Below are 24632 nucleotides of genomic sequence, written 5' to 3' on the forward strand. Positions count from 1 at the left end.
TATAGCAAAGTCTATAATGTATTTATAGGGCTCAGAATTGCTTAATGACATTTGAGGTCAAAGAAAACTTGAATATAAAGTTATAAAATTCTTAAAACCTATGCTTCCTTCTAGCAGCTCCTTAAGTTCTTATATTTTTAAAGGATAAGATGCTTTACTTCATCATGATATCTGAGTGACTACATATTTGGAAAACACCATACTTTGCTATCTATTACAATATGAAGCATTTGTCAATGTGACAGGAAAGACAGATAAATTCAGAACACTGAGGCCAATGAAGGTAACTGCCCATATAACTTGAACAGTTCGAGCAATAATTTAGTTCATTTAATAAACGCATACTTTAATAGGAAGAGGATATTCACAGCTCTGTATATATAATCCCTTTTTACTATACATATATGTTTCTTTTTAACAGATTATGGCCTGAGACTTCTGCATTAGATCCAAATACTTTAAGTGGCTGACAAGTTTTAAGATAGTTTGAATTGTCTATTGTCTATGATCTCTTCTCATCCAACAAAGCAGGAATCAACTGTTTATCTCCATGCCCTATGTCCTATCCTTGGTGCCTCTACAATGTAATTACTACATAATCTATTAATGGTAATGAAACATAAAGCACTGGCTAGGCCTTCATGAGCACATGTGTATAGGTATATGGGTAAGAGAGATTTTTTTGGGGGCATATGTTATACCTGCTTATTGGGTTGTTAAACACAGCACTAACTATACTGAGTTGAAAATATATAATAATCAAACTGGATATTTTTTCCACCTTCACTTGAAATAGTATTTACTTTAGAAAGGGACTTTTTTTTTTTTAACCTCTGGCATATCATTACATTAATTAAAATGCTAAAATGTTTATAATGCCTTTATAATGGAGAGCGTGATGATGGATTTCCTCTGGTAATACTCTGTATGTAAGCAACGGATAAATGTTTTCTGGACAGTACCAAATATTAGGGGTCGCCAGGGAGCAAAGTGTTGGAAGGTGTCCATTTTCCTGTTGTTGAGGTTGCCCTGCAGACAGGACACTGGGATCAAGTAGCTCAATCAGTTCCACATCCTCTTGTAACAGGACTTCCTGTTGCAGGATGGTATGTAGTGAGTCGAGTCGGAATCCAATATCCTTGACATTAAAAGACCGGAAGAGAGGTATGAATACATGCATAATTTTGTATTAAATATTAAGCTCCTACCATGCTAATAAAATTAGAGTTGTTTATTTTTAGTACAGATTCCAAGAAGAAGAAACAATAGTCAATCTATTTTCAGTATGATGGAGAGGGTTTTATTTTCATTATAAATGTGAAACAATAAAGACTGAGGCAGACTTTATGGAGCCACATGTGAGTGAAATATATATTTTTAATAAACAGATGTGAAGTAATTACAGATTAATAAACCTGTTGAGTTAAGCCTAATTAATTAAATTGTTGGAAAACAACATGGAAAATATAATCCTGTAACAGAAGATGCTGTCCCTGGATGCTGTAACAATATAGCCAATATCTAAGAATTACATCAGCAGGATCAAGGCTTTCTAAAAATGGACATTTAGAATGTATTAAAAATACATCATTAAGGAATATAATACAAAATGACAAAAACATGTGCATAGCACTTTATAGTTTACAAAATGCTTTCACATATACCAGCTTATTTATTCCTCCCTCTTTTCCTTCTACCCACCTCTCAAGGAATACATACCAGGCAACATGCCTGACATCAAAAGCATAAAAAAATGAACAAGACATATAAGACTTTACTCTTAGAGAGTTCATAGTCTAACGCAGAGGACTGAAAAGTAAGTGCAAAGAAGTGTGATGAGGTATAACTAGGTTATTATGAAAATGGCATAGAAGGAACAAAACCTGCAACAAAGAGAAAGTAAAAGAGGTGATGCCTAAGCTGAATCTTAAAGGATGAACCAGATGAAAGAGTTGGAAGAATGGGATGAGACAGAATGAAAGCAAGTCTCTTCTAGTTTGGGGACCTGCAAGTCACCAATATTAGTTTTTGCAGTGTGTACCTGGTGGAGGGGTGAGAGATGAGATAGCAATGTTAGAGCAATTCCACAGTAACCCTGTGATGTACACTATCATCCTCCTGTCCATTCTACAGAGGAGAAAACTGAAGCTCAAAGAGATTAAGTAACTTTCCAGGATTATGATTTCAAAGCCTAAGACTTTGGTAGTTGATTCTTCTTCCCTGAAGATAGTCTTCTCTACCAGAAAATTTAGTTTTATGTTGTATTAAACTTAGGAATAGGGAGATACTATTGTATGATAAAAATAAAGAGAACTTCTAATGGACAAGACCCTTAGCAATGAAAGTAAAACCAGTTAGGTCTAGTGTTTGAGGGCAGTGGATTTGCTCTTCTTAATCATTCCCACACCACAGATTCTAGCCCGAGCTAACCATGAGGACTTAAGCAGTGATCTATACACTACAGATCCATACACTATGCAGTGATCCATACACTAAGAGCACATATCCTCTTGGTCATGGGCTATACATCACTTTTAGAGAAGGAGAAGAATATTTTTAATATTAGGACTATTTGGATATATTTCTTTTAATTATCTAAAAAAAAAAAATCTCAGTGGAATGCTGATCTTCCTTTTAGCCTATAAGGCTTTTTTACCATCTACTGATACACCCTGCACATACCTCTGCAGCACTTTTATGGTTCATATTTGAACTACTGCCTCCTCTCTCTTACAATCCCAACATTAGGAACTACTTAGTTTTTCGACATTCCACCCCACTTTCATAAAGAGAGAACAGCACAACTCACTTTATATTACAGTCAGGGGTGAAGAGGGGGAAGTGGGCTGCAGGGTAGTGAGAGCAGGTGGGCAAAGGAAGGCAGGAGGGCAGGGGGTGGAGCATGGTAGCTTTTCCAGTAATCCTTAAAATAAACCTTCACATATTGGCCTTATAATTTGGTTTGGATTCCCTAATCAGACATGACCATATTCAAATACAAGTACTAAAAATAAAACTTTTGCTACAAAAACTTGAAATCAGGCCTTTTATGAGACCGCTAAGTAATTGTATAGGGCTAAGTTTAAAGAAGCCTAATTAAATGAAGGCTAAGGCTGACAGAGAGGGGGACGCTGTTAATGCAGATTGGGAACTCGTCCTCTTCACAGACCCTCTTATGGGCATGCCACTTAATCAGGAACTCACTTTCTTCAACACCACTCCTTGGCATCAGACCTGTTGCAGAACTGGGATAAAGCCTCCCCAAAACCAGTGTGATTCGAGGCAGTATTAATAGGATGGGTGCTCTGTGCTGGGGGAAGGTGTGCTACGTGAACTTTGGCTCGCCCTCAACAAGTATCAAGACTTAGTGCCTGGGTTTATATTTTGGTCCCACAACTTAAGCAAGTTAATATAACCTTTCTGTTCCAGTTTCCTCATCTGTAAAGTGAGGATAATAACAGTACCCACTTCACAGGGTTGTTGCAAGGAATAAATAAGTAAGTATTTATAAGCTACTAAGAATATCTGGCGCACAGTAAGCGCTATGTAAGTGTTAGCTGTTAGTGTTGTTAGTACATATGAAATAATTAAAAATACAATAAAGAAAAGCTCACAGAATACAAAAACTTACAGAACATAGCACAGATAATTATTACAAGGTGGTTGCAGAAAATAAGAGATCCAACAGACTAAAGTTTCTAGGAAAGGCCTTGAGGAAGAGCTAGTACTGCTTATTGGAAAGATTCCAAAAATAGAAAAATGGAACAAATTTCACAGTATAATAGTACAAATATAGACATAGAGAATAGGCAAGGAATAAAGGAAAAGGAAGAGTGTATTGGGCTGATGAAAATATTGGGGGATAAAGCTGGAAAGGTAGATTAGGGCCAAATTACGCAGACTCTTTCATGCCAGCCAAAGTGATGAATTGGACTTGATTTGATAGGTAGTAGGATCTTTTTAGAATTTAAACAGAGAAATAGCATGAGAAGATAACTTAGGAAGAATTCCGCTTGGATGGAATGAAAAGACTATGAGAAGCACAGCTAAAGAATAAAGAGATTTCTATTTTGGCCCCTAGGGATGGAGAAGAGAACTTATTCATGTGTCAATATACTTCAATGATCTTACACGCTTTTTAATATATAGTGCTATTTAATAAAGCTGATGAGGATCAAGTTAAATAATGTATGATAGCACTTTATAGGCTAAAAAGCACTTAAAAAGTGCCAATACCACTAACATCATACTTGCTATAAAGGAATTTTTTTTTTTAATCTTTAAGAAGAAAAGTATTACCTTAATGAAAATGAACAATGGTAAAATGTTCAGATATCATGGAGCAATTACCAGTATCTTTATAAAAGGAAGAGACTGGTTCAATGTCTGTATAGATAACAAATTTTAAAATATTTCATAATCAAGGGGAAAAGTCAAGCAATCTCATGACAGGTGCTAACTGGGCAATTCCTTGTTCCATTACTAGTAAACTATTTCTCAGGAACGTACTTCCTACAATTCTGCCTAATACAGGCACAAAAGGGATGCATTCAGAAGCTGGTACTTTACAGTGAAATATGACATGAAGCATGTGGCCAGTGATAAAGAACCAAGAATGAAAAGAGCAGGACTATGCAGACTATAATTAAACCACAGAAAAATGTATATGGATCCATATACCTTACCACAGTCCTAGTATCACTGAAGAATGAGGATGGCTCCACCTGGCTAGAGATGATGTCTACGTAGATGACAAGACACTTCATTGACCTTTTCAACACACCTATGAAGACGAAACCCTGAACAGAGAACTTGCCAATGTTGATTGCTAAAAAAGTAATTTTAGTCAGTCAAAACATAGTAATAGGGCTTCCCTGGTGGCACAATGGTTGAGAGTCCGCCTGCCAATGCAGGAGACATGGGTTCGAGCCCTGGTCCGGGAGGATCCCACATGCCGCAGAGCAACTAAGCCCATGTGCCACAACTACTGAGCCTGCGCTCTAGAGCCTTTGAGCCACAGCTACTGAAGCCCATGCGCTTAGATACTGTGCTCCGCAGCAAGAGAAACCACCACAATGAGAAGGCTGCTCACCGCAATGAAGAGTAGACCCCGCTCGCTGCAACTAGAGAAAGCCTGTGCACAGCAACGAAAACCCAATTCAGCCAAAAATAAATAAATTTATTTAAAAAAAAAAAAAACAAAAAACAAAAAAAACACATAGTAATACTTAAGCTAGAAAGGTGGTACATTATAATGAAAAGAGAAACATAGTAATACTTAAGCTAGAAAGGTGGTACATTATAATGAAAAGAGCCTGGGATTTGAAACCAGGAGACCCGAGTTCAAATTCTGATTCACTTTCTAGCTGAACATTCTTCAACAATTCACTTAATAAGTATTCTTAACCAAACTGAAATGTCTGAACCTCAGGCTTCCAAATGGTAAAACACACTAAACCTTATACAGCGTTTAGATTAACAAATCAAAATGTGAAAGCACTTTGTAAACATCCTTTGACAAATGACAGTTTACAAGAATGATAATTATCATCTTAAGGTCACAGGGCAGCAGAAGATTCTGAAATCTGCTTACTTGTGAGAGTCATAAGAATTTTAAAACTTTAATTTTTTTAGCTATATTACCTAGACTTCATATTGTTAAGATGTACTCCCTCTTGGGGCTCAGAGATCAAGCTAGTCTTTGGGAAATTCTGCGATTTATCAGTCCCAGAAGACTAAATTTTATATATGAAGTTGTCAGAGAATGGTAGATTAATGATAAATAAATTAGGGAGGAACCACTCTTGATTTTGCCCAAACTTTGTAAACATAGGCTGTGGAATAGAGACAGTCAAGTTCCTAACGAAAAGGGGGAGGATCCCACTAATAGATCTATTCCCTTCCTCACGGAGAGGAATACCTGTCAATGGAGGAAGACGGCAGCAGGAAATGAGTAACCTAACAAATAGGGCTTCAATAATTACCAGAATATCCTATTCTCAGTGGCTAATAACCTCTTAGAAGATAATACTAATGAGTCCAAATGCAAAGATCCCCAGTTACTGAAGAACTTCCTTTCCTTTTTTTTTCCCCTTAGGTGATACAAACAAACTTTAACACTTCATGAAGCAGATCAGTCTCCTTTTGAAGAACAGCCCAGAATTTCTAATCAAAATCAATCACTGCCCAAATCAGTAGCAAAACAAATTTGGATTCATCAATTTTCTCACTAATAAACCGGAGTCCTGAAAAGTGACAAAAAAGAAGTAAAGTGAACACTCACCAACTTGTGAAGTAAGTCATCATTCTTACTGCACTGAACCAAAATCCAGCTTTTGATGGTTTCAGCCACTTTTAACAGGATGCCTCGCTGAAGGAGAGGAATGACATTGTAAAGGATTATTAAACCACACCTCAATAGCAGAAAAACTTCATATAACTTACTTCTAATTAATCATAATTTTTATCAGAAAAAGGAAGAAAAAAGTCATCTAGGTTATATTACATGCTTTGCCAGCGTGTTGCAGCCTCCTTATTAGATCCCCAATTTACTCACAAATCAGAATCACCTGGAGGATTCAGTCAGAAACATACTCCTGGGCCCCCCAACTAAAGATTCAGATTCAGTGAGTTTGGAATGAGACCTGTAAACCTACGTATCTCAGGTACACTATATACTACCTATGTCCACATGACGATGGTATTGGGTATGTATTTCAAAATGAAAACCAAGTACTCCAAATTCTCAAATATTAAGAGCATTTCATTCTATAATACTAAGGCAGAAAGATATTTTAATCAATTTTAGAAAAACTGTCTCATATTGAAATAAAAGTTATATTATTGAATCAATCAAAAATTCAATTTACCTTAATAGCCCATTTCCTGAGCAGGCCAGTAAATGGAGTTTACTTTCATTGAGTGACTATTATATTCCAGGTACTGAAAAAGGGTCATGGGAACAAAGATGAATATACGTAACTGCTGTTTTCAAGAACTTAGAAGAGACAGTACAAATAATTACAAACCAATGTAAAATCTGAAAAAGTGTGGGAAAAAGGAGGTCAAGAGGAGCTGACACTGGAGCTAAGCCCTAATAAATGAATAGGAATTTAATAACAACAGAGGGAAGAACACTCCAGGCAAGGGGAAAGGATGAATAAAGGAGAGAGCCATGGAAGTACATGCCACTGGGGATGGTGGCATAGTTTGGGACAGTTAAGACCCAAGGGAAGAATAATGAAGTTTAAAAGGTACACTGAGATTGTAAAAGACTGTGGTCTTAATAACAGTTTAGAATTTATCCTATAGACTGTGAGGAGTCACCAAAGGTTTTTATATAAGGAAGTGAAACAATAAAAATCAGCACTTTAGAAAAATAACTGGCAACAGTGCAGAGGCTGTACTAGCAGGGAATGAGCTCTGCCAAGAAGCATGATTAGAAGGATATACAACAGCCCAGCTAAATAATGATAAAGCCTTGAACTAGGGTAGCAAAAATGGTAATAAGTAAGGATTGGCTTTTAGAGACAAAGAAGTTGAGTCACTTAATGACCAAATCAATGTGGGAGTGATGGGAAATTGCAAGATAATTGAGAGGGTGGTAATTTGGGAATACAGAAAGAATATTTTGTTTCAGGAATGCTGAGAAAAAAAAGTTGTTTTAGACATGTTGAATCTGAGTTGCCTGCAGCACAGGCAAATGGAAATGTCTAACAAGTATCTGGAACTCAGTGAAAATGGAGAATAAACAAAAGTGGCCAATGAGGGTAAGAAAGTAGATGAGATAGCTCAGAAAAAACAGATCAAGCAAAGAGGACTGATGCTGAAACTTTGTGGGAGGAATGTTTAAGAATAATCACAGGAACAGAAACCAGAAAAATATACAGAGAATGAATATTCATGAAAAGAATACCAGTACAGACTACTCAATAAGTACTTTAGCAATCACATTAAAAAAAATGTTTAAAAAGGGTGATTAATGCTAATAACTGTTTCATCATGAACTCATACAGAAAATTTGCTTTCCAAAGAAAATAACTGCTACTTCATAGCTTGAACAGAATTTGGGGGGCAATTCTAAAAATATATCCCCTAAGAAGGAATAACAAATCTTTCTAAAATTTAGCTGCTTCATATCTAGAAAAGCCCCATTCTAGAAAGATATAGCTTGTACAGTTGAAATGTGTAACATGAAGACTAAATGAATTTTCTAGACATGTGGTAATTTTGAAAAACACCCTCTGGCTATGCTTTTTACTGTTCCTCTATTTCTAAGAGGATGAAATTTTAAACTCATTTATTTATAAATTAATAACAACATTTCTATATGTAAAAATACCTGTCATAAATGAAAATTAAATACTTACAAAACCCAAGTTTACACACACACACTCACACACACAAGAGGTCAATGTCCATTTCCTGCCCCAGCACTATCCCTTGGCCCATTCTTTGTCTTTTGTTGCCAAGTAATCTCAAATTCAAATTTTAGTCTGTAAATAATCTTTTATTTTTATTATTTTTTAAAAAATATTTATTTATTTGGCCATGCCGGGTCTTAGTTGCGGCACTCAGGATCCCCACTGTGGCATGCAGGATCTTCAGTTGCGGCATGCAAACTCTTAGTTGCAGCATGTGATATCTAGTTCCCCAACCAGGGATTGAACCCGGGCCCCCTGCATTGGGAGCGCAAAGTCTTAGCCACTGGACCACCAGGGAAGTCCCAATAATCTTTTAAATATATCTTTAGGTTTTGCTTTCAAAACTTTTCCCAGGAACATTCATATTTGAAAGGAGCAAGGAGAAGAAAGGGTTTAAGTACAGAGGACTCTTGCTCCCCTAACTCCCACCTTGTGAGTGTTAGTGGAAAAAAAAACAACATTTCTCTGGTGTTTACTCTGCTGTTGCAATTGTGCCCAGCTTGGTTACCTCACATTTTAGAGTTTTTCTAAGAAGTACAGAAGGAAAGATCTTTTCCTTTCTATCACACAGAGTAAATGACTAATTGAAAACTTTAAAATCCTCCTCCCCAAAGGAACTTGAATTATAATAAAACACTGATTAAACTAGAACGTTTGAGGAATGAGGTAATCTAGTTATAGTTTTTTCTGTTAAATTAGAATTCCTTTTGTTAAAACTGAAATATACTGGAATTTTTCTTATTTTAATAAATACAGCTAATAAAACATGAATCAATCTAGTAAATGTATTTTATAGAACATAATTATTGGTGGCTTCTTCTAGTATCTCAGCCTCACAATGATGTACATCAACTATGAAATATTTACTGTATAAAAGTAAATGATACCGCAGATATAAAGGGCATCAGAAATTGAGGTAAATACACTCACTCTATCATATATCCTTGAAACTGTTTATTAAGTATTAATTTGCTTTCTTATAATTTGCATTCTCTTTTTTTTTGTTTTTTGCATTCTCTTTAAAAGAATTTTTTTTGTTTTTGTCTGCACTTGCTATCCCACTATTTTTTTCTTTTTTTTTAAAATTAGTTATCTATTTTATACATATTAGTGTATATATGTCAATCCCAATCTCTCTCAAAGAAAAAAATTCTAGTTACTATAGGAATCCTATAGTTGGGTTCTCATTAAGGTTTTAGTTTATTTTTCTGGTTCCTTCCAGATAACTTCAATGTTTAAATATGTAATATATTTTAATCTTCAATCATATTAATTTTAATTCATTATACAAACTACCCATGAGATAGTCCAAAACAGCAAGGATTCATGTTTATCTAAACAGACACATACTACTGATGAAATAAAAATTAAAGTCTTACCAGTGCAAGGGAGAACATGAAGTTGCCAACAGGGTGTTTTTCTGTTTTTTGCAAGGATAAGGGTAAAGGCAGTTTAAATAATCAGTAAAGAACAAAAGATTGAGTCAAGGAGAATGAGTATGCCTTCTTACTTTTGGCAGGGCTCTTGCAGGAGGCTTTTGTTGTCCCTCTGTCACTGTGCATTTTTCTGGTTTTGGTGACAGAGAAGAACATACTTCGAAGTCTGTGTGTCCCAGATCCTGTAAGTACTGGTAAAGTGGAGAATTCTGAAAGAGACATAAAGTAAATTTCAAGATCATTACTACAGTTGACCCTTTAACAATAAGGGTTTGAACTGTGGGGTTCCACTTTGATGAAGATTTTTAAAAATAAATACATATTACAGCACTACACAATGGAGGGTTGGTTGAAGACCGGGAAGAGGAACTGAGAACAGAGAGGGCTGACTGTGAAGTTATACGCAGGTGGGTGCCTCTAACTCCCCTATGTTTCAAAGGTCAACTGTATTTCAGAAGTTTTAGAGGCCAAATTCAACATTATGACAAGTATGCCCAAATTCTTTAAGGCTTCTTCTATAAAGAATTGAATTATCTGTCACAATGCCATGTAACATTAAAAAAAAAAAATCAACAAACAATTCAACAGAGTAACCCAAAAGAGGAAAAACTAAATAAAACACAGACTTTTTTTTTTGAGTGAGTACCAGCAAGAAAATATGAATTTAGGAATATAAGTAGATTTGTTAAGCAATTTCTTTGTCCAAATTTTTGTAGTATTAGAATAGATTGCTTCATAATAGCTAATCCTGGCTAAATATAGCTCCGAAAAGGGCCTACAGTGAAAAATAGTTATTACTTGAAGCCAAGAAGAATTAATCAATGATCATACTATATCAATTATAAATTTATCATACCATCATATTGATTCATTCAAGCACAAATGAGTATTATGTATCATATGCCAGCACTGTAAACAAACTTAAAACTCCAAGAAAATTACCTAAAAGATGCCTACGTAAAGCATATAGCAAATAAGAGAGGTAGGTTTGTGCAGGTTAAGAACACAAACTCTGGAGCCAGACTGTGGATTTCAAATCCCAATTCTGCCTCTTACTAGTTTGGTAACCCATGGCAAATTATAATCCTTCTCTGCTTTGGCTGTCTCATCTAAAAACAGGAATAATAACTAATACCTAACTCATAGAGTTCTTACGAGGACTAAATAAATATAAAGCATTTAGAACAGTCCTTGGCACATAGTAAGCATTCAATTTATACCTCAACTTTATAAGAGCTATGTGGAAAGAGCACAGGTTTTGGAACAGACCAAAAAAAAAAAAGAACATCGAACAGAAACATCATCATCACTATTGAATGAAAATACATGGGACAACTCTTTCTAGATAAGTGGCAAGCTTTAATTTTAACTTTTAGCCTTCTCTAAAGCACAAAGTTGGTAAATGTTTAAAATAAACCTTGATTCCATTCAACAAGATTTTTAATACTTAAAAAAAGACATTATGTCAGATATTAGAGATACAATAACAACAGCCACTCAGATGACATAGTGCTATGTGGCAAAACCTCAACTAAGCATTTTACACGCATCGTCTCAGTTAAGATTTACAACAAACTAAATTACCATCATCATTACTACTGTTATTCCCATTTCATAGATGAGGAAAGATTCACTAAGCTAGAGAAAGCTGGATAGGTCTGACTCCAAAGCCAGTGCTCTGAAATATTGTGCTATATTACCTAAAATTACAAATGCTCCCTCCTGTGTTTAGAGAGGAAGACACCAAAGAAGCTTACTTATAGTTTAGTACAGAGACAGGAAGCAAATTAATAATTACAGGAATGTATTGGTTGCTATGGAAACAGAGGAGAGGTAGCTAAATTAGACCAATGCTTTTAGGGAATATATCTTTGAGTCTGGAAAAATGAGGAAGAGTGGGCATTTGCTGGACTGGTAGCAATTCACTGGCTATTAATTTGAGGGAACAGGAAGATGAGTCAGATGCCTTCCTTTTAAGCTATGTTTAATTTCTCTTTTGAGAAAAATACGCAAAAATTTAAAAAATAAGCAGGAAAAATTTACTGTCTTATCCCTGTTATCAGACTTAAAATCTCTGGTGGCACAAATGGTTAATTTTTTCATCACCCATAATGTATCTTCAAATATTGCCTTGAGTTACCCAATCTGTATTTTCAAACTGAACTGTGAACCCCACCCTGCTCTGCCCCCAGAGTGGCAAAAGAACAAGAACGCTAGCTCTTTGGGCTGACCTTTGGAAAAGTTTACATACTTGAGAAAAAAACCCAAAACTTGTTTTTAAGGCAGTAGAACGCTTTCTTCAAATGAAGTCCCATGGGGAAGAACAATAAATAAGATGGATCAAAGTGGAGTTAACTCTAATTCAAGGGTCATCAAACTTCTTCTGTAAAAGGCCAGATAGTAAATATTTTAGGATTTGCAGGCCATATGGTCTCTGTTGCAACTCATCAAGTCCGTTGCAGTAGTGTGAAAGCAGCCACAGACAATATATAGACCAATGAATGTGGTTATGTTCCAGTAAAACCTTATTTATGGAAATACCAAACTTTTATAATTTTCATGCATCACAAAATATCATTCTTTTGATATTTTCCCCAACCATTAAAAAAACGTAAAACGGGTTTCCCTGGTGGCGCAGTGGCTGAGAGTCCGCCTGCCGATGCAGGGGACACGGGTTTGTGCCCCGGTCCGGGAAGATCCCACATGCCGCGGAGTGGCTGGGCCCTGTGAGCCATGGCCGCTGAGCCTGCGCGTCCGGAGCCTGTGCTCCACAATGGGAGAGGCCACAACAGTGAGAGGCCCACGTACCGCAAAGAAAAAAAACAAAACAAAACGTAAAACACCATTCTTTGTTCACCAGCCATATAAAAAGGCACAGAGGGAATACAAATTGGCCCAACAGCCTTAGCTAGTTGACTCCCAACTCAATTAAGATCATGAGGTACACTCCTGCCTGCTAATTGTTCTCTGGGAGGAGGCCTGGGGGCTGGGGACGGGGGCCAAACCTCTTTTTTTTTTTTTTGTGGTACGCAGGCCTCTCACTGTTGTGGCCCCTCCCGTTGCGGAGCACAGGCTCCGGACGCGCAGGCTCAGCGGCCATGGTTCACAGGCCCAGCCGCTCCGCCGCATGTGGGATCTTCCCGGACCGGGGCATGAACCCGTGTCCCCTGCATTGGCAGGCGGACTCTCAACCACTGCGCCACCAGGGAAGCCCCCAAACCTCTTTTTACTCAAACTGTAACGTCCTTCCTTACAGCACACTTAGCTGATGCTAAGTCAGCACTGACCACAACATCCCTTCATTTTCCAGCTTATGTCACAGCTCACAAAATAACAAAATGGAGTATCTGTAACACAGATTTTTAAGAAGTGATTACACAGAAGAGATACAATGAATACTTTGTTCTCCCTTTTTGTTTACACATTAAGAGCATACACAGTTTGGATCACCATAGTCTGGAACACTTGCTATTTCATATTTCACAAAACAGCAGCATTAATTGTTTACCTTGTGTACTACTGATAATGTCCAACAGTGTCTTTTTTAAAAAAAATTTATTTATTTATTTATTTATTTATGGCTGTGTTGGGTCTTCGTTGCTGTGCGCGGGTTTTCTCTAGTTGCGGCGAGCAGGGGCTACTCTGTTGTGATGCGCGGGCTTCTCATTGCCGTGGCTTCTTTTGTTGCAAAGCACGGGCTCTAGATGCACAGGCTTCAGTAGTTGTGGCACGCTGGCTCAGTAATTGTGGCTCATGGGCTCTAGAGCACAGGCTCAGTAGTTGTGGCGCATGGGCCTAGTTGCTCCATGGCATGTGGGATCTTCCCAGGCCAGGGCTTGAACCTGTGTCCCCTGCATTGGCAGGTGGATTCTTAACCAATGAGCCACCAGGGAAGCCCCAACAGTGCCTTTTGATAGTAATTCTACCAGTAACTTATTCCGACTTTTCTCCAAAAAAAACTTCTCAATAACTTTTTGGCTGGTTCATAAGCTTCTGGTCAAAGGTGTGACACACATACCCATTTGTGCTACGCAACTATGAATGATGCCTTAGTAGTTCTGGTTTCTTCCTCATCTTTAGTGATAGAATTCATCACTTTCAGCCTAGAAAGCACTGTTTTACAGTTCTGGAAAATTCTGGCTTGCCAAGGCCATCATTGTACTTTGTTTCATGACTTTATGTAACTAAGTTTTTGGCAAAATTTCAGAGTAGACCACCTCTGGAGACAAGGGATGAAGGTACTGCAGGTCCAATAAAATGTTAATTCCAGTCATCATCTTATTTCATGTCTGCACTCTTCTCTTTTTGGCTGTTAATGCAAATCATATCACTTTCTAACACATATAAACTCAGACTATATGAACACTAAAGCTGTACTATGTTTATGATAGTATTCTGAGTTGTAGCATTTATTTTACTATTTTATTTCCACTTTTACGATTCAATCACCTTTGAGCCAAAAGAAAATTTTAAATTTAACCAATGACGGGACTTCCCTGGTGGCGCAGTGGTTAAGAGGGGACACAGGTTTCAGCCCTGGTCTGGGAAGATGCCACATGCCGCAGAGCAACTAAGGCTGTGCGCCACAACTACTGAGCCTGTGCTCTGGAGCCCGTGAGCCACAACTACTGAGCCTGTGTGCCACAACTACTGAAGCCCATGCACGTCTAGAGCCCATGCGCCACAACAAAGAGAAACCACTGCAATGAGAAGCCTGCACACCGCCAACGAAGAGTAGCCCCCGCTCACTGCAACTAGAGAAAGCCCACACACAGCAACAAAGACCCAACGCAGCCCAAAATTAATTTAAAAAATTTAACCAATGATAACACACAAATGAAAAACAAACATCCTTTGGTTAACAAACTGAACATTAGCCAAGAAGAATTGACAACGATAGACCTTGTAGCACATAAGCAATTTTTAAGAATGCAAAGGGATTTTAATAAAGTTATTATTTTATATTAATTTAAAAAATGTCTGGCAGATAAAATTATCTTTTTCTCTGAAACTGCCAAATAACCTGTGCACTATTTGAAAGATCTCAGATAACAAAATCACGACCAGTGGTTCTCAAATTGTTTTGGTCTCAAGACCCCTTTATGGTCTTAAAAATTATTGAAGCTCTCAAAGAGCTTCTGTTTATGTGGCTAACAATATTTACCATATTAGAAATTGAAACTAAAAAATTGAAACATTTATTAACTTACCTAAAATAACAATAAAGCCATTATAAATTTATGTAAACATAATTTTAATGAAAAATTTTTTTCCACAATGAAAGAAATTTATTAAGAGTGGACTGTTTTATATTTTTGCACATCTCTTAAAGTCTACCTTAACAGGAGGTAGCTGGATTCTTATATCCACTTCTGTATTTAATCAGTTGTAATTTTTTATTTTGGATGAAGTATATAAAGAAAATCAAACCTTAAACAGATATGTAGTTGGAAATGGAGGAGTATTTTAAGTCTTTTCTGATAACTGTGTTATCAAAGAATAGCCATACCAAACTTGACAAGTGATAACTTTTTTTTTAAAATGAAGAGTGATATCTTCCCACCCAACTATTTTATTTATTATTTTTTTAGATGTTGGGGGTAGGAGTTTATTAATTAATTAATTAATTTTTGCTGTGTTGGGTCTTCGTTTCTGTGCGAGGGCTTTCTCTAGTTGTGGCAAGCGGGGGGCCACTCTTCATTGCGGTGCGCGGGCCTCTCATTATCGCGACCTCTCTTGTTGCGGACCACAGCCTCCAGACGCGCAGGATCAGTAGTTGTGGGCTCACGGGCCTAGTCGCGCCGTGGCATGTGGGATCCTCCCAGACCAGGGCTCAAACCCGTGTTCCCTGCATTAGCAGGCAGATTCTCAACCACTGCGCCCCCAGGGAAGGCCCGACAAGTGATAATTTTGAAAAGGTTAATTTTAACAGGCAATACGAAACCATATTGATTAGCTTTTCATACTCTGCACATGCACGTCAGAATGAGAAAGAGGCAAATAATGTCTTCGTATAAAACATGATCACCCAATATAAAATACTTTTTCTTTTACAGCAAGGTGAGGCTCCCTATTGCAACAGCCTTAACCACTATATTTGGAGGTTTGCAGCTATTAGGCTTAAAAACGAACACGCAGAAATTTCTATGATTCATATAATGAGTATTATTATAGGTTGATTCAGCTTTAGAAAGGGACTTTTTTTTGTGTGTGTGGAGGGTAAGGCAGAGTAGGTAGTGATAGGTAATTTTCTCTGTTATAACTTTTTCCTTGGTTCAAGCGAAACAGAACCACAAATGTTTCAGTTAAGTTGTTTTCTTGAAGAGAAATTATTAGCACTGGACTCAAACTGTAATTCTGTAGTATTGGAGAATGTTACTGTTGCCAAAAGAAATATGAGAAATCCCAGACACAGCATGTGGGAGCTTCTCCTCAGGAAATCCTTGTGGTTCACTATTCCTGTAAATTTTAGCTGACAGAAAACACACATCATAGCACCAGAAAGAATTTTGCTCAGTGAAAAAATGCCAACAGTCCTTGGTTGTGCTAAGATTGTTCTGATAACTGAAATATATTTTTGTAAGAAAAATAAACAAAAATAGACAGGAAACCCCAATATTTTTGCTGAACAAGCACTGCAATAAAATGACTCTTTAAGTCCCAGACTACCTGCACTTCATGCTCTCCCCAAGATATCAGATCCCACACTAATGGATATATAAAGTTTGAATGCATTTTAATGCATTGTTTATTTTCTGCATGATTTATGGTGCATTCTATAAAAGTGCCAGTACCATTATTGCTGGTTTGTATTTAGAAAGGAAGATTAACTGGTGCAGAAATGGAGGTGATGAGTAAAATGCTTTTATTATTAGGTTTGCTCTCCTAAACCGCTTTAAACCCTTACGGATAGAACAAGTTGTAACCGTTCAGGTTCTAGCCCAGAAAGGGAAGAGTAGGCCAAACCTGGCAGAATTAGACAACTCATAATAATAAATACTAATTAAATATCCTCCATGTAGCAGGTAATATGCAGGCACAGGGGAGAAAACAAAACAGGTGAGGTCTTTGCTAAAAAAGTTTCATCCTATGACACTTCTGATAAAACCATGGTACGGGGCTTCCCTGGTGGTGCAGTAGTTGAGAGTCCGCCTGCCGATGCAGGGGACACGGGTTTGTGCCCTGGTCCGGGAAGATCCCACATGCCGCGGAGCGGCTGGGCCCATGAGCCATGGCCGCTGAGCCTAAGCGTCCGAAGCCTGTGCTCCGCAACGGGAGAGGCCACAACAGTGAGAGGCCCACGTACCGCAAAAAAACCCAAAAAACCCCCCAAAAAACCATGGTACACTCGGCTTTCAACAGTACCAAGGAAAATGCTGAGTAGTAACCCCACAAGTTATGCAGCTCAAACTGTCAACAATGCTGAGGTTGAGAAACCCTGTTTTAGAGTATAAGGAATCACAGGTTGAAAAAATTCCCCCCAAATAAGTAACACAGCAGCTGCTTTCATTATTTATTTCGTACTTTGGGAAAATGATTCAAAAACCAAAATGGAGAATTAGTTATTTTTCCATGACTTGCAATCTAAAAACTCAATAGGCTCTCCAACAGTGAAATAAATTACCTTCAAAATAACTGTATCAGAGTTTATGCATTAAAATTTTAACCAGCCACCAATATTATATAAAACCAAAATAATTACAGCACTTGGTTATATTAGATTATTTCTAAATGAACTTCTTGTTCGTCTAACTGAACTTCAGTTTTCCAATAAAATAATTTCCTTTTAAAAAATTTCTGTTGGGGTCTCAACATATATATTTCTTATATATAGAAATATATATGTGACTAACTGGGCCACATATGTAACTAGGAAAGTTAGGTATCTAAATAAATTTAGCTTCTTCCACAAATGGCATCTTACTAAGAAGTGGTTTCCTTTGGCTACTGGCACACCTGTCAATGCTATAGGCCCACAAGCAAGCACCTGCATCAGGCTGAGAAAACAGCCAGCAGAACCCTAAGATGCTCTTTCCAAACTAATCCTAATGTACCCTCTGGACACTCTCCTTCTCTTCCCCAGAAGAGCTCTCTCAGAAGAGTTGTATACCTTTTTAGAAAAGCAATCTGTAGTCTGCAACAACTACTGGCCAAATTCTGATTCTGGCTCCTCATCAACTATTTGCTCTGTCTTCTAGATGCTAGTGATTGACTGCTAACAGCATTCCACTAGAAAAATTTAGCAAAAGGGAAACTTAAATGGCAATCATCATTTGTTCATCTACCACTAACCAGATATTTATTGAGCACCTACTATACTAACTACAGTTATAGTAATTTTCTACCATTAAATTCTCCCAGAATATATTCAAGGAAAAGTTAACTTTGCTTTACCTATAAAAGGAAACTGAGTTCAACGGCTCAACTTTATGGATTTTTTTTCTTACTGTTTTTAAATTAAAAATTCAAACAGTACAAAAAGATATAAAATGTGAAAAAACTTTTTTTCCTACCCCTAATCCCTACGCCTTCTCCCAAAATGTAATAAGCATTCTTTAGTTTGTGAATTCTTCCCCCCAAATTTGGTATCCATTTATGATTGAAAGTGGCTGTCAATAGAGATGACTAAGATGACTCCTAGATTTTTGGTTTGAACAAGTAGGTGGTACTATTTACTGAAATATAAAATAGCAGCAGAGGAACAAGTCTGAAGAGGGAGGCAATGAGTTAGAGGCACCTGTGAGATATTCAAATGTGAGTAACTTGGACCTAAAATATTTGGAGAGCAGGAGAGTGGCCTAGTCTGAATGAATAGAATTTTTGGCAAATAGGTATGGTGGCAAACCCATACAATAGCATATAGGTATGGAAACACATGGAGTAAATGAGATCAGCTAAAGATAACACATAGTGTAAGAAGACAAGAGGGCCCTAAGAGAGATCAATATTTTAGAAGAGAGTGAAGCTGGAAAATAATAAGAGTAACAGTAAAAATAGTTAAGATTTGTTGAGTTTACTATATGTTAAGCATTAAGCTAAGCATATTTTATAATACCTCATTTACTCCTAACAACAAACTTCTAAAGAGGTATTATTACTACCACCCCCATTTTAGAAGGAAACTGGGGTATATGGAGGTTAAATAACTTGTCCAAGGTCACCCAGCAGAATGTGAAGCTAGCTGGTCTGAGTCCAAAGCCTACACCCTTAACCATAACACAAAATTGCCTGAGGAAAAAGGAGATCTAAAAGGAACCACTAACGCTTCTCTCACAAATTTGTCTTACTATTTTAAAATACAGGTTAAAAAAAAATTTATTTACTTTATTTTTGGCTGCACTGGGTCTTCATTGTTGTGTGCAGGCTTTTCTCTGGTTGCGGCGAGTGGGGGGCTACTCTTCGTTGTGGTGTGTGGGTTTCTCTTCTTGCGGAGCATGGGTTTCAGTAGTTGTGGCACGCAGGCTCAGTAGTTGTGGCCCACGGGCTTAGTTGCTTCGCAGCATGTGGGATCTTCCCAGACCAGGGCTCAAACCCATATCCCCTGCATTGGCAGGTGGATTCTTAACCACTGTGCCACAAGAGAAGCCCCTAAAATACAGGTTTTATTGTACAGGTGTGGTGAGGCCAACAGATCAGCAGACAACTGCCATTGGAAAGACAGTTTGTTATATTCACAGATCCCAAGAGAAGGGGGCAGGTTGTGCCACAAGGGAGGGATGGGCATGTGGGCAGCACCAGGGCCAGTCAGGAGGGAGAGGAGGGAAATTATGGGAGAGAGCCTTTATTGTGCTTTCTGTGGGAAGGAATGGGCGAATGGGCAAGGCAAGGTAAGCAGGCTTAAGGCTGGCGAAATGGATGATTTCAGCAGTCTCTGGAGCATAGGGCCTGTCCCTAGTAGGGTCTGGTACCTGACCCCGGTATGATTAGGCAGATAGATAGTAGCCAGGTGAGTAGTGTACTATCATTTAGTAACCTGGGAGGAGCAATCCCTCCAAGGTCAGCAAGGCTCCAAGTTGTTAAATGCATCAGAATACAGAAAGTAAAAGAGATGGCTAATATATGTCAGATTTTATATTCTATACGGTCTAAAATGCAGACCCTGCATGGTACAATTTTTAATTCACTTATATATTTCCCCCCCTCTCTTGAGGCTGTCCTCATCTCAAATTATTCCCCTTTCACTCGTGGCTCTAAGTTTCACAGAACTACAGTCTCTTAAATCTGGAAAACAAATCTGGATTTTTTTCCCTGTGTGTATATTTTAGAAAATGGCAGCTCCTCCAAACCTTCACAGAATTGGTATTCTTATGACCTATAGGCTCCATGATTTTTTTGTTTACTCATTCATGACAGGGTTCCAGTTTCCCACAGGCTATGGGGGCCATAGGTAGTGGACATCTGGAAATAGCCCTTGACTTGCTCCCTCTGCCCATTTCTCAGGCTAAAGCAGTGTTTACCTCTGGTTTGGAATGTCAGTGGAGGCTGCTAATTCTGTTTGATGCTACCAGCTGCACTTTTTTCTCACAAGAGGATGATCAGTGTAGACTCTCATCTGTTTGTTGATTCCCTCCCCACGAATTCCTCCCCAAACAGTAGCACTAAACATTTACTGAGTAACCACACTGCCAGGCATTGTTCTAAGCATTTTTATGTACTAACTCTCATCTTTACAATAACGTTTTATGGCAGAACTCATTTAAGATAAGAGGAAACTAAGGCACAGAGAGACCAAGTAACTTGGCCAAGGTCACAGAAACAGTAAATGGTAGAGCCAGGATTTGAACCTAGGCAGCCTGACAGAGTTAAAGCTGTTATTTACTCCACTACATTGCAAATAACTTAAAGTAAATAAGTTCATTAACTTGGTCTAATATAGTATTTTGTATAGTTTGCATATTTTTTAACCAGAAACAGAACTTGTAATTTTTAAATTACTTAACAGATTAAGTTAGAAAATTCAAAACAGGTCAGCCTAAGTCTCCCGATAATATCTACATTTATTACCAATCATTTCTCTTTCAGATGAGCTATAATTCATATGCATTTGCCTCAGATTACACAAGCCTAGAAGCTGGCTACAAAGAATCTTGTTTTAAAAATCCAATGAGCTGGACTTAAAAGTGGTTTGAAAGAGTAGAGTGTTATTACAATGACAATATATTCATGTGTGTTATTTGTGTGGAAAAAGGTGCCCAACGTAAGGTCTGATTAAAAAGGTGCTGAATTCTTAATTTAGCAAATGAATAGAATGATCCCGAGCACTTTTCTATATCAAAACTAATGATCTACTCGACTATTACACAGTTCCTTTATTTACAGCATCAGTACTATATCAAAGCAAAATGCTAACTACTATCAGATGTTATGTGATCTCTGTAAGTCTATATTAAACACAAAAAGCAATAGGAAAATAGCTACTAACAGACTAACAGTAGGAGGCAGGAAGCATTGGCATAGAAACCTGAAATTGTGTGATGTAGAAGTAACTGTTAATGAAGACTTTACAATGATATAAATCTGTGCTTAGAAGCCTTCAATTTCCACTCCCTTGTTAATAGAATTTATCTAATTACTTACAGGTAACTTTATTTTAAAAGTCTGTATTAATTTTTAGTTTCTTCAGGAAAAAACTACTATAATTTAAGTTACATACTTTAAAAAGTTTCTATCATACCAGTAGAACCTCTAAAAGATCTTTTATTCAAAACAAAATCTTTAAGGAAAAAGATATCTGTAAAAGGAATCTGATGGAGAATATTTGCCTGAAAACAATTATTTATTAGCTATTAAAATATTTTAAAAGTCTTTTATCTGAATATTGCTTAAAGCTGTAGGTCTAAATGTGATTATCAATATAGAACAGCATTTTTTTGGGAAAATATGATTGAAAAGGATGAACTCCTGTTGTCAGTTGCTATGATTTCCTTATTTCTTCCCAGCTAACTGCAGAACCCCACAAAATAAGCTGATGAGGAAGACAAGACTGTCATTACCAAATTACACAAGGTAGCTATTTTCTCTATTTTTAATGAAGAAGCTTTTGGTATATAAAGAGCTAAAACCGTCACAGTTAACAAAACCCTACAAATGGAAATAAATTTCTCCACTACTATTAATTATAATGCCAATATACAGAATTTCTATAGACCTTTCACTTACCTTTAATCAGTAGACAATCACAAAGTATAATTTAAAAATAACTACTTATTGTCCCCCCACCTTAAACCTTGAATAATATCATAGAAAAGTACCTTGCAAAATTAAAGATATTATAAAATAACAGGAAATACTTTTTGGAGTATACACATTTCAGTATAACTTCTAAATTACTATTCCAAAAGCCCCAAATCCATGTGTTAATTTAATTGTTCCTCATTATCAGCAAAGCAAAATCTAATCATAAAACTTAAAAAGATTAAGTAAGCTAAAAGCGTTCTTTAAAATTGGTCCAATGAATTAAACTACTCACAGGCAGCATAGTTCTAATTTCTCCACTTGACCTAGAGGAAAAATTTACTGCCTCTTGACCATATTCCTTTGATCCATACACCTCTTTCTTTGATGGTTCCCACTTGTTTCTCCAGCACTACCGTACAAAATGGCCACTGTACTGGAGGGCGTGTCTTCATCATTACTAAGCATTTTCCTATCAGAAGCAGTTCTTTGAAAAAACCTGAACATAATTTCTTCAGTGCCACTCAGTATTACTCCATAACTGCAGAAGTAGTAATAGGGATAGTGGTGTTTAAAAAATACCATTAGAGAATATTACTTAATATTTACATTTACTTAGGTTTTTTTTAAAAACCAACAGCAGATAAAACATATATTCATAAATTTTCCTGGCTGCAGGCTTCTAATATTTTCCAATAGAAATTCATCCTATCCAATTAATCTTTCACGAAATGTTATAAACAACAAAAAGCTTTAAAAACATTAACTTTACATTTTTTCCTATATAATAGTACAAATATACTTAAGTACAATAGCATCTAGTCCAAAACAAAACATCAAAAGAAAGATGAAGAGTTGCAAAGGGAGAAACTCACACAGCTTATAGGCTCAACTGATTAAAAACAAAGAGCAATAGTGACTTGGTCTTAACTAAGGAAAGAGAAGAAAGTAATCCTGATTGAGCTCTCTCTAGTTCTTATGCTACCCTTAATGTTATTCAGTATATGGTTCATCAACTGGCATATACTGGGCACTTACTGAATGTACAGCAGAAGCAAGATGAGAAAGGAAAACTATCATTTTTAACTGCTTTAGAAAAAAAATTAGAGCCAGGTTAAACACACTGGCAAAATGTTGGGTGTGAGAAGAGCGTGCAGTAAACATTAAAATGAGGTTTGGACATTATTAGATCACATCCAACCTTATTTTCTTTTTTCCTTATTCCAAATAATAATAATAATAATAAAGGTGGAGACAGAATTTGTGGTTAAGAGACAGAGGCGAGGTCTTTATCTCAAAATGATTCATTATTCCCTATCATCAGGGAGATTCTGCAAGGAAAAGTAAAACCAAAAGAACATGGTAAAATATAAACTAAAGTAGAAAATCCACTTTAATAAACGTGTTAAAGAGATATGAGGTTAACGATTGTGGATTTATCAGCAAAATCCCACAATAGGATATAGTTGGCCAGATTCTGTCAGCAAAATAAATTACAAAGTGGATTTAAAAATAAAGGATGTCCTCAAATATTTCAAATAAAGATGAATAGGCATTCAATCTTCTGTAGTGGGAGTAACAATACATGTGATAGCAATACTCTAAAAATCCAGAGGCAATGAAGTCAGTACACTAACACTATAGCCCTGTGTAGTACACTGAGCTTTGGGCCTTTTCTCCTAACTCCTTAAGGCATGATTTGCTCCTGGGAACTCAGAGAACACCTGGTAGAGAACCAGGAAAACTAAAATTGAGCCAGGGTTTTTGATCTAAAAATAGATTGGAGGGCTTCCCTGGTGGCACAGGGGTTAAGAATCCACCTGCCAATGCAGGGAACATGGGTTTGAGCCCTGGTCCGGGAAGATCCCACATGCCGCAGAGCAACTAAGCCCATGTGCCACAACTACTGAAGCCCGTGCACCTAGAGCCCATGCTCCGCAACAAAAGAAGCCACCGCAATGAGAAGCCCGCGCTTGGCAACAGAATAGCCCCTGCACACAGCAGCGAAGACCCAATGCAGCCAAAAATAAATAAATAAAATAAAATAAAATAAATAAAAAAATAAAAAGACTGGAAATGAGCAGAATCTCTTCCTGTATTTCCTAATTAATGGAAGCCCTTAGGGGCCTACTCTCATTTAGTAAACCAACCTACCAGATTCAAGAAAAATTTAATACTAAAGGATGATCTGGTATAACTCCTTTATAACAGATGGGAAACAAGCTTTAGAGAAATTAAGTGATTCACTCAAGATATCATTGCTAATCAATCTTAGTCTCTTGATTACTAGTCTAGTTCCCTTTCCACAATGTTTTCAAAAAATGAAAGCTGTAGGGCTTCCCTGGTGGCGCAGTGGTTAAAGAATCTGCCAGCCAACGCAGGGGACACGGGTTCGAGCCCTGGTCCGGGAAGATCCCACACGCCACGGAGCAACTAAGCCTGTGCGCCACAACTACTGAGCCTGCACTCTAGAGCCCGTGAGCCACAACTACTGAGCCCGTGTGCTGCAACTACTGAAGCCCATGTGCCTAGAGGCCATGCTCCACAATGAAAAGCCACCGCAGTGAGACTAGTCCCCACTCGCCGCCACTAGAGAAAG

General features: G+C 37.3%; 1 protein-coding gene across 8 annotated transcripts in view; it reads right to left on the minus strand.

The window, feature by feature from the left end:
• The window catches only part of VEZT (vezatin, adherens junctions transmembrane protein), a 67149-nt gene that overhangs the window by 27179 nt on the left and 15338 nt on the right, over positions 1–24632 (minus strand). For 4 of the 8 annotated variants that reach the window (XM_024754405.1, XM_024754407.1, XM_024754404.1 and 1 more), the window contains exons 2-4: positions 9934–10068; positions 6284–6370; positions 963–1138 (exon numbers count right to left, since the gene is read on the minus strand). In XM_024754405.1, coding sequence (XP_024610173.1) covers positions 963–1138; positions 6284–6370; positions 9934–10068 — 398 coding nt within the window. Of the gene's footprint in view, positions 1–962; positions 1139–4685; positions 4771–6283; positions 6371–6869; positions 6943–9933; positions 10069–22328; positions 22435–24632 lie in introns of those variants that run through there. The other 4 variants (XM_024754410.1, XM_024754406.1, XM_024754412.1 and 1 more) reach the window with 4 other exon arrangements.

The sequence above is a fragment of the Neophocaena asiaeorientalis genome, unplaced genomic scaffold, assembly GCF_003031525.2.
Source record: "Neophocaena asiaeorientalis asiaeorientalis breed wild unplaced genomic scaffold, Neophocaena_asiaeorientalis_V1.1 scaffold92, whole genome shotgun sequence".
Taxonomy (NCBI): Eukaryota; Metazoa; Chordata; class Mammalia; order Artiodactyla; family Phocoenidae; genus Neophocaena; species Neophocaena asiaeorientalis.